Source organism: Pseudonaja textilis, chromosome 2 (genome assembly GCF_049901715.1).
Source record: "Pseudonaja textilis isolate UNSWEBS1 chromosome 2, rPseTex1.2, whole genome shotgun sequence".
NCBI lineage: Eukaryota > Metazoa > Chordata > Lepidosauria > Squamata > Elapidae > Pseudonaja > Pseudonaja textilis.
Genome location: NC_141991.1, coordinates 201,921,774 through 201,938,430, shown reverse-complemented (window position 1 = coordinate 201,938,430; position 16,657 = coordinate 201,921,774). Strand labels below are relative to the sequence as shown.

At 35.1% G+C, this 16,657-nt stretch overlaps 1 protein-coding gene across 1 annotated transcript in view; it reads left to right on the top strand.

Moving 5' to 3' along the window:
- SPTLC1 (serine palmitoyltransferase long chain base subunit 1) overlaps window positions 1–15,366 on the top strand; it is a 33,586-nt gene extending 18,220 nt beyond the window's left edge. Inside the window, exons 9-15 of the mRNA XM_026703946.2 lie at window positions 1,619–1,726; window positions 2,856–2,951; window positions 5,076–5,172; window positions 7,592–7,646; window positions 12,290–12,407; window positions 12,991–13,064; window positions 13,678–15,366. Coding sequence (XP_026559731.2) covers window positions 1,619–1,726; window positions 2,856–2,951; window positions 5,076–5,172; window positions 7,592–7,646; window positions 12,290–12,407; window positions 12,991–13,064; window positions 13,678–13,771 — 642 coding nt within the window. The 3' untranslated portion in view covers window positions 13,772–15,366. The remainder of the gene's footprint in view (window positions 1–1,618; window positions 1,727–2,855; window positions 2,952–5,075; window positions 5,173–7,591; window positions 7,647–12,289; window positions 12,408–12,990; window positions 13,065–13,677) is intronic.
- The last annotated feature ends 1,291 nt before the right edge of the window (window positions 15,367–16,657 follow it).

Genomic DNA, 16,657 nt, shown 5'->3' with positions numbered 1-16,657 from the left:
CTGCTTGTCATTCCCTTCTGTTGGAAAATGTTATTTAACGTTCATATGTTTGCTACAATTCGTCACAGCCAACTCACCACAGGCAATTACACTAATATTTAAAAAATGGTGGAATAGAATAATTAAATAATGAAAGCAAAAGAAGGGACAAAATGAAATGGAAATGACAAAAATTAAAATATTTTTAAATTTATTATAAATCATTAAATTGTCTTGCGGTGAGTTATCTCACAGCATGTTGACCATGGAGAGGTAGCCCTGGTGAAGTGGCCGCAGCAAGTTGGCTGTGACAAGTTGTCCCATTTTGTGGATTATAAGAGTCAGTCTCTGGACTACCCTTGTAGGCAAAGTAGTAAGCCTATTCTACAACCATATGCTTAATGTTCCACTGAAGAAAAGTTGAATTCAGCATCAAATCATTCAGCATTGATCTGTTCTTAAAACTGAGTACCTACTTATGATTTTGAAAAATCAGGTTTAAAATCATAGCTACTTGAAAGGATGATTTCACTAAGTATTGTATAGTTATAATGGAAGAATGTGTCAGTAGCCTCTGTAGCCTAGTACAATTTCCACCAACTTGAAGCAGCAGCAGATTCCACTAATTAAGAAAACGGTTTCACAATTGTCAAGTTTATGTAACATAAATAAATTCAGTTTTTTGGCAAAGAAATATTTCTTCATAGAATATAAACATTGAAAGGTCTGCATTCCTGGGGTCATTTTATACAAGGATGTTGGCTATACATGGTGCTTTTAAAAACATTTCCTATGGTTAGCTATTCAAGAGTCTAGTTTTTTTCCAATACAAGACATGTAAGTGACAAAATGCGTTAAAATATATCTGCATTTTGCAGGATGTCCTCTCAAACTTCAAGGTAACTGGCAAAATAAAATTAAAGTATAAACATCACAAAAGGCAATTTGCTTACTTCCTAAGCAAGCAGCTTTGATGTTATTTTACAAACAAAAAAAATGGTTCTAGAAGACATTCAATCTGTTCATTGGCACATAATCAATGGAAATTTACATTTAGCAACTAAAATGCAGGAAGGTTGAATGTCTAGGAAGATTCACAATCATCCAGATCATGGTTGTCCCGAAGGTGCTTTTTTCAAAAGGTGACTAGACTTGTTTTTTCCCCTTTGAAATCATTTCACTTCTCAAACAGGAAGCTTCTTTACTTCTAATTGGATGAGAAGCAAAACCAAGGAAGTCTAATTTGAAAAATGCCTTTTGGGACATGTTGAGTGTTGAGCTGAAGATAGTCAACAGTAGAATATTTTGAGGAGCCTGGTGGCTCAATAGTTAAATGCAGTATTACAGGCAAGCTCTGGCCCCAGCCTGCAGTTTGATCCTGACAGGGCTCAAGGTTGACTCAGCCTTCCATCTTCCGAAGTTGGTAAAATGTCAAATGAGGACCCAGATTATTGGGGGTATATGCAAATCATGCATTATGCAATATTCAAATTCCACATTGTAAACCTCCCATAGAATGCTATAAACTGCTGTCGCGCGATATATAAGCCCAAATGCTACTGCTATTGCTATTTTGATAAATTGTTCCTTCCTGAGCATTCATTAATCATGCATTGCTTTGTGTCATTTTTTAATGCAGGTAAAGTTAAAGTATAAATACAAAGTGAGATTGTTTTTGGAAGAAAGTTTCTCCTTTGGAGTATTGGGAGAACATGGACGAGGAGTTACAGAACATTTTGGAATAAGTGTATGTCATATATAAATGATAGTAGAATTTAATGCTACAACCAGAAAGTAACGTTTTGATCTGGTATCTTATTTATGGTAATGTCTTCAAAGAAAATAAAGAACAGTATAACATGTAGATGGTAGTCTTGTTTGTTGCTCAGTGACCTCCATCCTTGCACTCCTAACTGTGGTTGTTAGGCAGTCTTCCCAGCTGTTATGCGGACAGAGCGAAGGAGCTGCCTGCTGAAGTCCTTTTGCTCTCAAACATTCCTGCAGCCCATTGATGGATTTCAGCTCCCCCTCCATGCACAGAGGGGATATCCTTCAGGAGACTGCATTTCAGAAGGATATGAAAGTTGAGCACCAGTCTCAAATGGAGAAGTGCTATGCTGTCCAAGACATTGATGAAAATGTCCCCAACCCAGGGAGTCAAACAGCCTTAGCTATTCAGTCTTGCCAGGTTTCAGTCAGAGTCTGCCCCATCACATTCAGACTTGAACAGCCTCCAGATATTAGGTCAACAACCAACAATCTCACCTGTGCAATCTGGAGTTCAGCTGTAAAGCAGGCATTGTCAGTATACTGCACCCCAAACTGACAGATAACTTTTAAATTATTCTATGCTGTGCAATAGAAAGAAATGGCACTCTACAAGCTGCCAGAAAATCCTGTTATTTCATGCTGTTTAACTGAAATTGTGGAACCCATGGTTTACAATATAAGTTGTATTTAAACAGTTCATAAAACAAATGTAGCCAATTGTGGGACAGAATAAAATCACTGAATTTGTGAATTTTCCCCAGTGTGGTACTAATGAACATGTTTTTGTTCATAGTATCTGATTTTTTTCTATATATAATATTCTTTTCTAAAGGAGAGAGGAAAATAAACTGAGGTTAGAACAGTCTCAACTACACTTAGCTATTTTAAAGCTTGATGGTAGAATAAGAAACTTCAGATGGAATACATGTGGTAAGAGAAATGTGAACTGTTTTTTCTTTCTGGTACTGTTATTCATAAAGTATTGTTAGTATTTATCTGTACATGACTAAACCCATTGGAGAGTTAGGATTTATTTTCTTACACCTATATGACTGTAACTATGCTTTCACTTTTTAACATTGAGCAATTGGCATTTCTTGTGTTAGATTGATGACATTGATCTTGTAAGTGCAACTATGGAAAATTCCCTGGCTTCTATTGGAGGATTTTGCTGTGGACGAAGCTTTGTTATTGACCACCAGGTATGTGAAAGACCTTGAAAGACAAACTATGACAGTTATATTTTTATGGAGCTCTGTAGCCAATATAAGCATTTATTTGTATGTTTATTTATTGATTGTAACAATTATACCCCACTGCAATCAAATAAGACCTTTGGTGGGTCACAAGATCTATAAAAAATAACTGGGTTGTGGTAAGTCTAAATAAAAACGTGTCATCAATTTAAAAACCCATAAGAATCAGAGACCAAAAAACATGTTGTGCCACATATACACCTGATGGCTGATTCTGCCTTGTGAGCACTCCATGAAATAGCTGTTTTTAACATTTTCATGAATTAGGAAGGTTGCTAGAAGGTTGCTCCAGAGGCCTCCATTGAAAAGCAGCATCATTTAACTCAAACTCCTTTGCAGGTAGTCCTCGACTTATGACTACAATTGAATCCAAAGTTTCCATTGCTAAGCAAAACAGTTAAGTGAGTTTTGCCCCATTTTACAACCTTTCTTAAGCAAATCACTGCAGTTAAGTCAGTAACACAGTTGTTAAGTGAATCTGCCTTCCACATTGAAGTTTCTTTTCAGAAGGTTTCAAAAGTGATCACATGACCCTAGGACACTGCAACCATCATAAAGGCATGCCAGTTGCCAAGTGGCTGAATTTTGATCACTTGACCAGGAGGATGTTGTAGCAGTCGTAAGTGTGAAAAATTGTTGTAAGTCTTCAGTGACATTGTAATTTGGGACGGTCACTAAACGAAGTCAAGGACTACCTGTATTTAATAAAAATGAGAAACTATTAGATATTTTCTCCTAAGATAACCTTTTGGGGAAGCTTATTCCACTTGGAAGTTTTAGATAAACATGAATACACATCCTGTCAATCTTGTACATATTTGCTACAAATTGCTTGCTCTGCATGCTGTCAATTCAGAATTATATCAATTGTTGGCAGGCACTGAACTTTGGGGAAATACTGTGTTGATATCAGATGCTGAGAAGTAGCTTTTATTTGGTATTGAAGAATTGATGCACCTTCCTTGCCAAGAATGAATTTGCCTTGACTTGTTGTAGTAATAGGTGATGGGTGGAGAGAAAATATCACTAGAATAACAGATAATTGTTGTGTTCCTTTTCTGATCCGATGACCTCACTTATCATAGATATTAGGTTTGTTATATTCCCTTTGCAATGACAAGGAAGTTGTGTAGAAGACAGTTGTAATTGCATAGTATTTTTAAATATTGTACATCGAGATTTTTTTGGCATGTTTGAAAGTGATCCATCAGGTCATGTTATATATATAGCTTTTGCTAGTGTTGGCAAAGATGCAGTTTTGAATTAATCAGACCATGGCCTTTACATATAGATGCTGCCAATAAGAATGTAGACACAGCTATATATTAACTGTTGTCTTTACAGCAAGAAATACCGTTTTACTTTTCAAATAGTTTTGAAATAGAAAAATTAAATTAGATTTATTAAGTGTTAATGCAATCATATAAGAGCAAGTTTAGGCTGGAAACGAGGAGACTGTAAATTCTAATTCCTTTTTAGGCATAAAGCCAGCTTGGTGACCTTAGACTGGTCACTCTCTTTCAGGTTTAGGAAGGAGGCAATGGCAAACCACTTTTGAAAAATGTCTATGGAGATTCTCAGTCATCCAAGTCATGGTTGTCCCAAAGATACTTTTTTCAAGAGGCAGCTGGACTTTCTTGTTTTTCTTTGAAGAAGTTTAGTTTCTCATCCAGAGCTGAATGAGAACTTCTCTTGGATGAGAAGTGAATTGTCTTCAGAGAAAAACAAGAAAATCCAATTGCCTCTTGAAAAAAGTAACTTTGGGACACTTCTGAAAAAACTTGCCAAGAAAGCTATAAGAACTTGTCCTGGCAATCACTGAGAATCAGATAAGATTGAATGAAAAAAAAAACTTATTTGTTATTATAATATATATGTTGCTTAAACTAGCAAAAGCCAAATTAGATAAAATACATAATTAACTGATTACTGTCTTTTTGGATTAAATGCTCTTAAATGTAGATTTCTCTTCCTTTCAATTAAACAAATAGTTGTATATTTACCAGTAGGTTCTGTATATAGATAGTACTTGGAAATACATTCCTTTAATATTATTACTTTTGTTCTCAGAGGCTGTCTGGTCAAGGCTATTGCTTTTCAGCCTCTCTGCCTCCCCTCCTAGCTGCTGCTGCCATTGAAGCTCTCAATATCATGCAAGAAAACCCAGGTAATTTTTCTAGAATTTAATAATTGTAGAGAATTAAGTTATATTTTGAAAAGTACTTTTGAGCTTTGAGAAATACGGATTCATATACTGACATGGATTTACTGGGTGGTTTTGATTGTCAATCACAGTTGCTGTAAGGTAATATGGGATTGCAGTTCATATTTGACTTGAACTGAGAGGTTTCAGAATGGTATCTATATTTCATACACACAAATTTATATTCACTTACGTCTATCTTTATTTCAGTGAGGAATGCATAATGTTGTAACAGTTTGCAGATCATACATGTTTACATTAAAAAAGTCTTCCTAGCAGTTTAACTGATTGTAAGAAATGTTCAAAGAGCTCCATTTCATGCAATGCACAATAGAATAGAGATAGTAATAGTATTTGAAAAATACTATTAAGTCCTCCACTCAATAATTTGCCAAAGTTAAATATACCCAAATCCTTTGTCTTTCTTCATAAAGGTTAATTTTTAGTTCTATGGACATCTGCATCACCCTATCTTTGAACCTGAACCATTTTCTCTGAACCTGCTGTGGTCCACCAGCGGCTTGCGGAGCTGGCAGCAGAGTCAGACAGTGGGGAGGAACATGGGCCAGTTCTGGAGTCTGGGGAGGGCTCGGATGAGGGATCTCTGTCCAATACAGAGATGGGGCCAGGGCCACCTGAGAGTTATGTGCTGACTCTGGAGCCTCCAGAATCTGACATCAGCGAGGCAGAGGAACAGGGGGGAGCCTGTCCCAGTGCACGCTTGCACAGAGCTGCCAGAAGGCAAGAACAGTTAAGACAAAAGGGGCGACTTGGGAGTAAGGCTTGAAAATGATTGGCCTCTCCCATAAGACATAAAGGAGGAGCAAAGAGAGATGAGCCTTTGCAGGAAGCAACTTTGTTCATTCTGGTCGGTTTAAAATTTAAAGCTCTGTGTTGACTTTGTGCTCTGTTTGGCCTTGTACAGCTAATTGGCAATTTAGTCACTGACAGTATTTCAAGGGAGTTAAAGGTGGGTGCTTATCAGCCTTATCCCGAAAGACTATGGCAGACTTCTGTTGGACTATTCATAAACTGTTTGGACTCATTACGGGCTGTGAATGCATGTAATTCGGAGCTATTGAAATAATAAAAAAGGGGTTTGGGGAACAGCATGTGATTGTTACTGTCTCAGGAAGCCTTGGTCAGAACAGAACCCTTATTAAATTGTGGTACTCAGATCTGTTCACAACAGACAAAGTGTTACCCATATTTGTTAAATACAATTCCAGATTGTTTCCGCATTTAGGAACTCAGACCCATGTTTCCAGAAATCAGATCTCTCCTGTGAAAGTCACTTATGTGACCTGTTATTGATCTATAGTACTGATAGTCCTTGACTTATGATCACAATTGAGCTCAAAATTTCTGTTTCTAAGTGAGACATTTGTTAGGCAAGTTTTGCCCTACTTCTATGACCCTTCTTGCCACAGTTGTTAAATGAATCACTGCAGTTAAATGTAGTCTCAATTGCACAGTGGACAGAAGAGCTTTAGAGGACTAACTGCCATCAGTATTTTATATCTATGCTTAACTTTCAGATTTGTTAAAGAAAGACATCCTATGAAAAGAAATTAACTTGGAAAAATCAAATCCAGCATTAGGATCTGTTACAAAAATTATATAAAATTAATAACATTAAACACTCTTAGGATGTCTTCATACAAAATTAGGTGTTGTGGCTGTTATTAAATGAATATTGTAAAAATGAGAGCAGAATGGAAGAGGCGCAGTTAAAAGATTCATAGAGAGTTTGTAGAGTTTATTTTTCCTTTGAAACTACAATCCACTTTCTTCCTGCAAGATGAAAGTGCTTGATTCTAGAGCAAGAACAGAGAATGTTTAAGATGAAGGTTACATTTGGTTTTTAAGCCTTAAGCTGAAAGTCCTATTCCAAAAATAGTTGGCATGGCATAACAAATAGTTGGCACAACAAAATTACATATATTTTTAGTTTATATTTAAAGTAATCAAATTTATAAAGCCATTCATCTTATGGAAAGCGACTCTGGGAAGTGCACAACAATTAGATAAAAACAACAAAAACAAAACTCTAAAATATAAATATCCATATTAATAAATATTACAGTGGAAGAGGCCTGCCTCAACAACTAAGCCACCTAAACAAGTTATAGCACAGAAGGCTTTTTAAAATATCCAAAGAGATGGGGCTGATCTATTTCAGAGGGAACAACGTTCCATAGGGCAAGCGCAAGGGTAGAGAAGAGATGTATTGGTATATTTTCTCTTGTGACTTTGAAAAGGTAAAAGACAGGAAGAATGGACAAATTGCAATGTAGTCTTAAATAGCTATTTAAATTGGTATGTCATGTTTAACTAATTAAATTGATATTCAAGGATTTCTTTTGTTTATTTTTTTGTTTAGGCATTTTTCAGGTTTTAAGACAAAAATGTAAGCAAATATACAAAGCTTTACAAGGGTAAGTAAATTCATTGTCATCTTATTTAAAACTTGACTTTAAAGAGAAAAATGATTTTTAAAGTGCTTACAATAAAGAAAACATTTACTGGTCTAAGCTCTATATTTAAGCTCTTTTGACAGTGGTGGGTTGCAAAGTAAGTTGCCATGGGTTTGGTAGGCATGGCTTGGTAAGTGCATTTTGCGCGCACCAAACGTGCACTTTACACAGGCTCAGAGGCTTTCCAACTCATCTGCAATCCTGCACTCTCCCTCTTGCTTCAGCAGCTGACGCGCAGCAATCTGTTGTGCCGCACGAAGCAACTGCGCTTCAAAAACGGAATAAAGATCAGTATGGGAGCCCGGGCGGGCGGGCCCAACAGCAGCTCCTCAGAGAGAACTGATTCACTCTCTGCTGATCTTTGGCGCTACCAGTACACCAGAACCAGGCCAAACCGGTAGAATACCACCACTGTATTTTAGTAAGAACTGCTTTTTTTTAGAATAGAATTCTTTATTGGCCAAGTGTGATTGGACATACAAGAAATTTGTCTTGGTGCAAATGCTCTCAGTATACATAAAAGAAAAGATACATTTGTCAAGAATCAAGAATCATAAGGTACAACACTTAATGATAGTCATAGGGTACAATAAGCATTCAAATCATACTAGGAAACAGTCAATATAAATCGTAAGGATACAAGAGACAAAGTTACAGTCATACAGTCATAAATGGGAAGGGATTGGTGATAAGGAGTGATGAGAAGATTAATAGTAGTAGTAGTACTGCAGACTTTGTAAATAGTTGAACAGCGTTGAGGGAATTATTTGTTTAGCAGAATGACGGCTTTTGGGGAAAAACTGTTCTTGTGTGTAGATGTTCTGGTGTGCAGTGCTCTATAGCGTCGTTTTGAGGGAAGGAGTTGAAACAGTTTATGTCTGGGATGTGAGGGGTCTATAAATATTTTCACAGCCCTCTTTTTGACTCGTGCAGTATACAGGTCCTCCATGGAAGGTGGGTTGGTAGTAATTGTTTTTTCTGCAGTCCTAATTATCCTTTGATAATTTTTACTATAGCTATAGCCTAGCATAGTGTAATTAAAAAAAACTCAACTCAAAAAATATTTTTGACTTGAAAAAAATGTATTGTAGTACATTATAGGCCGTATTTTCTTACTAAAAAGAAATATTCCAGATATTTTGGTGATATTGGTAGACATGTATTTTAAATTGTAAAGCTTAATAAACATTAGATAAAAAGTACAGCTAGTTTTCCCTGGGAAGTTATATTATTATCAGCAAAAGCAACATTAATAACAGAAATGCAATAAATCTTGAATGAAAGTTGGGACACAATTAAGATATAATTACTTTAAAAACAGGTTTCTTATTACTAAGCACCTTTACTATCTTGTTGAAAAATATCCCATTTGTATTAAGGAGGCTTAGCTCCTTTATTAATTCAGAGACTATTGACCAGTCTATTGAGGTGGAGCTATTTGAACCTCTCTTGTCTGAAAATCCCATCTGTATATCCCAGTATATTTTAAACGAGATGTCATGTACTCTGAATCTTGATTAGGGTCTTTTCAGTTCTTATCCATCAATCTGTACTTGGTTTCTCCTTTATAGCTCTAAAACTAAAATACTATATTCCAGATGTTCTGCAGAACTATTCTGGATCAGCCATGGTTCAGCCGGAACAACACCTGGAATATTTTTCTTTTCTTTTTGCTCCCAATTGTGCTTAAAATCATATCTGGAAGGATGTCATGATGTCATGATTTTTATGGGATAGTGGAGCTCTCCCCTCAATTATATGTTCCAGCATATCCTATTAAATGGGCATATCCTTCATCTTCCCAAATATCTCTTTATCTTCATTTTCCCCTTCCCTGTTTCTCATCAGCCACTGATGTTCCAGCCTGATATAACTCGATCATCTCACCTGTACCTCAGATTTCTCAATAGCTTTTTCTTTTGTGCTATCTTGCCTCTTCTCAGTTACCAAAATACTCTTGGCTTTACTCACTTTTACTTTTCTCCAGACACTTCTTCCTGGAATTAGAGGGTTGCAGTTGATATCCAAAACAAAACACTCCTGCTTTGTTTCACATCCATACTAAATATGCATGTTTGAGCATTAACCACCCAAAAGTAGCTATACCATGCACAGAACAATCTAAGCATAAATCATTTGGCATATCTCTATTTGTGATACATTTTTGTCCCGTGTATGTTTTCATTGGGTCAAAAACACGTGGCTTTCCACTGTGTTCCTTTAGAGCTGTGGTTCTCAAACATTTTGGCTTCAAGTCCCCTTAAAGTTCTTAAAAATGATCCAGGACCCAAAGAGCTTTGATTTATGTGGGTTTCTTCTATCAATATATACTGTATTAGAAATTAAAATTGAGAAATGATAAAATATGTATTATTTGACTTCTTGCCCCCCTGAAAGGCTCTTGGGCATCTCCAGGGTTTCCAGACACACTTTGAGAACTGCTGCTTTAGAATATGATCAGCTTGCTTATAAAAAGCTAACTGCTGTTCTCTCACGCACTCTAGTTGATTGACCTTTTGTCTGAAAGGGCCTGTGTCTGTCTCTTTGCTTTGCTTATTCTTTTCTGACGAGATGTGTACTTGAGTCAGATGACAGTTTATTTTAAGTAACTGACGAAAGTAACATAGAAATCAACTTGAGGTTTGTATAGCAGCCTCTACAAATTCAGACTATGTTTATTACAGAGTGTTGTTTGGCCAAAACCTGAAAAAGTCAAAGCTTTGATTTGGCTGAGGTTCAAAGGTGTCTTCTCACATTATCCCAGCTGTTCTTTTTACAACCATTATTTTAGTTACTGAAATATTTTAACAAGACTGTTTTGTTGGAAATGTCTGACTGAATTCAACAATATGGATGCTTCCGAGAATAGTATATTGATTTCATGCTGTTTACCAGTAACAGCGGCGCATAATGAAATAAGTTTTTGTTTGTTATTAATTAAATATACATGTTATTTTAATTCTGGACCTGTTGTTTTATCATTATCAAATAAAAACACATCTACTGAACCAAGTAGCAATTTGGAAAGGTTTATAATAATTTCTATAACTGCCAACAGCATTCCATTGGGATTATAACTTCCCACATTATTACAAACTGATCTCCATTGATTGCATACTTATTATGAGCTTCTTGGATTCCATGTTGCTATTAAATGATTCTTTTTTAAATAGTATACTTTTGTATACTATTGTAACATGTAAATAATCAAGAAATTTATCTTGTATAAAAATCTGAATAATAAATATATTTTAGGCTCAAAATTGCCTAAATGTTAGATAATATTACTATGCTTACATTGTGGTCTTACATTACAGTTTTAACGTAGGTGCTGATTTTCTTTTGGTAATGGCTTTGTATTAACAAATAGTTTTCATAACAAATGGTATATTGCAAAATCGCAATAAATATATATTGGTACCTTTTTTTTATTCTGTTATCTTCAGAATTAAGATTTTCTACAGGTCATCCCAGCCCCTTTCCAAAATAATGGGCTTAAGTCTCTTCATGCACACCTTTGCATTGACTTTATATAATCCATTTAGGACATTGTCCACTTGCTCTCAATTTTGATTTCATTGATTTAATTCGGTTAATTAGATTATCAGTTCCGTGTTGGCAATTCTTTTGTGAATAATTGGTAGCAGTAAAAATGCATTTTAGGAGATGCCTTTTTTCTGCTCATCTTAGCTTAGAAGTATATTTATGGCATATACAACTTTTAAGTGGCTCAGTGCGGTTAAGGCTTTCAACCTGTCAATCATAAGCTAGAGCAATAGCTTCTGTAGGAGTGGGAGAAGAGATAACTGCAGAAACAATGCCTAATCATATTGTTTCAAGGAGCATGTCCAAAAGTAGTATGGTATGCCCCTTAGAATACCTAGAATTAGATGGTATCCCAGGAAAATTATCATTCATCTAATCTAGGAATGTTTTCCTTTTGACGCTTAACAAGTGTGGCTAAGACACTAAGTTTATCAATCAGCAAGGTGGGCAGTTTGGCGGTTCGAATCCCTAGCACCGCATAATGGAGTGAGCTCCTGTTACTTGTCCCCTCTTCTGCCAACCTAGCAGTTCGAAAGCATGTAAAAATGCAAGTAGAAAAATAGGGACCACTTCAGTGAGAAGATAACATTGTTCCTTGTGCCTTCGATGTTTAGTCATGCCAGCTACATGACTATGGAGACTTCTTCAGACAGCGCTGGCTCTTCGGCTTTGTAACGGAGATGAGCACTGCCCCCTAGAGCCGGAAAATGTGAGGGGAACCTTTACCGTATAGAAAAATACTGATATAGCTAACCTGAACAGGAACAGAAAAGTAGGTCAGGCAGGCTAGATAGAAGAACTATTCATGGTTTTCTACAGTTAACACTTACAACCTGCTTCATTATATACTGTTTGTTTCTACTCTTATGGAAGATTGTGGATAGTGATGTTAGTGATCAGGTCATCTGCCTTGAGGTAAAGTGTGGACTTGATTCCTACTTTGCAGCCTTGCACAAAACCAAGCAGTGTGTTACATCCAGTTCACTGTTACAGCAAAATTGTTTTTTTCAGTGACATTTATAACCCTGTGTTTAATTTAACATGGTTGCTTTTTGTAGGATTCCTGGTCTACGACTAGTGGGACAGTCGTTTTCCCCAGCATTACATCTCCAGTTAGAAGAAAGTACTGGATCTCGAGAAAGTGACATGAGGCTACTGAAAGAAATTGTAGAATATGTAAGATTTCTTTTTAAAATGTCGAATCCTTCAAAACTGAATTTGAACAAGAAACATGACCCAATAGTTTTGTGCTTTGTCATGAGACTTAAACTAAGTTGCATCAGTCTTCAATTACTGCTAGTATATTTACAAAGAGAGGACAACAAACCAAGATTATGACAACATTGTTTTGTTTCACAATATTTGCTTGTTTCAATAAACTTTACATTACATTAACTGTATTTTATTCTTAATTAAGCTATGGCATGAAACCAGAGTTGTTAGTAGCCACAAAAATTTCTATATGCTTCAAGGTACACTTACAGAAGTGCGGCCTGGATTGAAGCAAACAAGCGAAGCATAAATGGAAAGGGTATTTTTACTAATTGGAAGAAAGGAATAGTAGAGAGAACTGATTGAAGAGTGGTGCATTATTGGAAGTGGGGTGTGTGAGGGAAGAGAAAACAGCAACCACAGAAACTAGGATAAAAACTAGGTCCAAAGAAAATTCCTATTATATGTTGCCAGTATTTCATAATAAAAACATTAATGGGCAGCTCATATACTTAGCTGTATAACTGGCTGTATGTTTTGTCCCCAGTGTATGAACAGAGGTATTGCTTTAACTCAGGCTCGCTATTTGGAAAAAGAAGAAAAATATCTCCGTCCACCCAGGTTAGTAATTACTTAATTCTATTAAAATAAAACTTTCCAAGTCTTGTACTGTATAGTTGTGGCATATTATACTGGAATTTATACATTTTGAATATTTCTGCTATGTTTCTAAATTGCCATTAAATATAAACCAATTCCAGGATTCTTTTTTAATTCAGTGGCTGAACAATGGAATGTAAAAATAAGAAACAAGGTTTTTTTTAATATGAAGCTCCCTCAAACTTGATGGAATCATGAAAGGTGTTAAACTATGGTTGATACAAGTCACTCTATTAGCCAGTTAAACTCAGTATTATCTATTGTTGCTACTCCATGCCTTAGAAAGTCTTGGTAGAATTAAGATAGGCTAAGGATTGATTTTAAAAGACGTGCAGATTTGCATGAGTTTGAAAGAATATAATCTCTCAAATAATTTGTGGGGCTTGGAAAATAACCACACTATTAATTGCTTAGAAAAGAAATTAGTAGCCATTAGAATTGATGTAATAAATCTGACTACAGCTTTTAACTTCAATATGTACAGGTCTAATTATATTAATCTCTAAATATTGTAAGGCTTTTTTTTTAACTGTACAGCAAATAGATGTCAATTGACTGTTTTGGTTCCTTCTAGCATACGGGTGGCAGTGACGGTAGAACAAACAGAGCAGGAATTGGAAAAAGCTGCCTCCCTTATCAGAGAAGCTGCAGAATCTATACTAAACTGAGGTTGGATTGCTTCAATTTCTGTCTCACACAATACTAGGATGCTGGTGTTTTCACAGTGTGATGACTTGCACTTCAGAGATTTAAATTATTTGGATTATCATCTGATGGAACTGAAAGTTGGACTTTATTGGGTCATTTCACACACAAAAACAGATATACAAATACTGGAACACCGAACATACACTATATAAAAGCTTGTCTCTATTTTTACATTGTTTAAATTGGGGATCAGTGTTACACTGATATTTCACTTGAGCAAGACGATGTCTCCATTCTCAAAAGTCTTTCTTTCCTTACTTTTCTAAATGCATTTTGAAATAAGTTAAAGTACATGAAAAAAGGATATAAAAGTTTTCAGAGTGCTCTTAATTTAATCATTCTTAGTAAAATATATTGTTTCGAACATTTAAAAAAAATAAAACAAAACCTTGTGGTCAAAATAGATACTTAACATGATATTATGGGATCCTATGAAATTAAGAATTTAAGGAGCTTTTATTACCCATGTATACATATTTTGTTTAGATCATTCCACCTGTGAATTTCTTGAAAACATTCGCTTTTTAAAAATCTTCGTTGAATTTAAATTGTATATCTCATTTCATTCCAGTAACATCATGAGTTGCCATTGACCTTTATTTACTATGTACTTAACTTTTACACCAGTGCTCCAGCTATTGATAATGTGCAGTCATTTAAAGCCATAATATGGACATAAAGTTACCTATTTACACTTCAGGTGGAATGTGAGTTTGTATATTAAAAGAGTTTTATGCAAGGTTGATGTCTTCATGAAATACAGTTTCACAGAGCTGTTGTTTGGCAGCAAGAATAAAAATCTGGCACAAAGAGAATACAACAGTAATTTGGTAAGTGCTTTAATTACTGGATAAATTAGTTTAGGAAAGGTATCTATGTTATATGTACTTACTGCTAAAAAAATTAACTAATTAGAAATTTGTACATGTCATTGCATGGAGTTCATATCATCTGTACTAAAGAATTTCCAAACTTTATACTTAGCATGTAATTGTTTGAGATCACAAAATCTTTGGCATAGATTTGCAAGATATTACAGTAAAACAACAGTCAGTAATACCAAAGAAGTTACAATATGCCAATATTCTTGTAACCTTCAAGGTAGCTGTAGCTGAGATGTTGTGATACAGGTGAAACTCGAAAAATTAGAATATAGTGCAAAAGTTTATTTATTTCAGTAATGCAACTTAAAAGGTGAAACTAATATATGTGATAGACTCATTACTGCAAAGCAAGATAGTTCAAGCCGTGATGTGTCATAATTGAGATGATCATGTAATGAGTCTATCTCATATATTAGTTTCACCTTTTAAGTTGCATTACTGAAATAAATGAACTTTTGCATGATATTCTAATTTTTCGAGTTTTACCTGTATATGTAATGTGAATTGCCACAAGTAGGGTTCCAAAACTCATGATTAAGACTATGTTTAAGATTTTCTAATATGTCCAGGTTGGATTCTTTACCCTTGTGCCTTCTTTGGTTGCTGCTAAATGGATTTCAGTGCTATATTTGGACATATTTTTTTAATAAAAGCATATATTTGATCCAGTATTTCAGTTATTTCTGAATTTTTTGTTATGTTGTACCCAATTGTGTGCATCAATTACAATAATTGTTTCTTATTTAAAAAATAGCTGAATCTGATTTGGATCGATTTGGAGCACTTTCTGCCACAAATTTAAGTATCCTTTTGACAGTTATTTTAAATCAATAGTTGGCTTCAATTTTGTTACCTAATTAGATGATATTGTCAAAGTTACTCTTCCAATATTTCTCCCAACCCAGCAGATAAATATCAGTATATGTGGCAGTTGAGCTCTAACTCCTATTATCTTCAATAAGCTAATAATTAAGTTGCAAAGATAAATAATTACAGTACAGAGTCATCTTCAGATTGGAACAAATTTGACAGATATGAAGACAAATTGATGATATGCAAGTTGAATAAAACCAAAATGGACCAAATCAGAAATTTATGATATGCAAATTTAATATATTAAAATGGACCAAACAGAATCTCCAGGCATTATTTGGGAATATAGAAAATGAGAAGAATTATTTTTTATATATCACACCTGAGTGTGCAGCACCTGATTTGGTGTTTCTAGTATCTCTAAGCCACTAGTATATCACCTGCATATATTGCAGTGTAAACCATTGTTTAGAGGTGAAAATTACACAATAGTATGGGAGCACAATCTGAGGCTGCAATTAGAACCAGCTCTAATAGTCTTTATTGTGACACATAAAAAATCATCTGTATCAATTCAGCTCAGGGAAACCAAATATTTTATATCGATAGTACTTAGATTTATGAATCTGAATTGCGTTAATCAGCCTTCTGCCAGGGTGATTAAAGGTTTTCATAGCAGAAACAGTAATGTTTTATGTGAAGGAATGGAATGGAATAGAATACACACCTGAGGGGAAAAGGTTGTTGAAATACTAAAAATTGTAAAGGAAATCCCCCAAAGCCATTAAGAATAAAACACCAAAATAAATGGCATTTTTCTTCAATCTTTCTGTTCTTGAAATGCAGAATTTGCTAATGCTAAACCACAAGAATAGCTGTGGTTACATGTGGGAAATATTGTAATGAGAGATTCCCTTTTAATAGCAATAAAGACAGATATCTAGATATGAAAAGAATTTTAAAGAGAAAGTGGGAAAAACAAATGGCAACATTCCCCAAAAGAATGCTTCAGCGTATTTTGAGAAATGTCAGCAGAGAATATACATGGAGTTAAGAGCACCTTCTGCTTCCTGCTTTCCTGCAAGATAAAGGGTGGGAGATACAAGATCCTGTATGTAATCTTATAATAAAAATAGCATCAAGATTCAT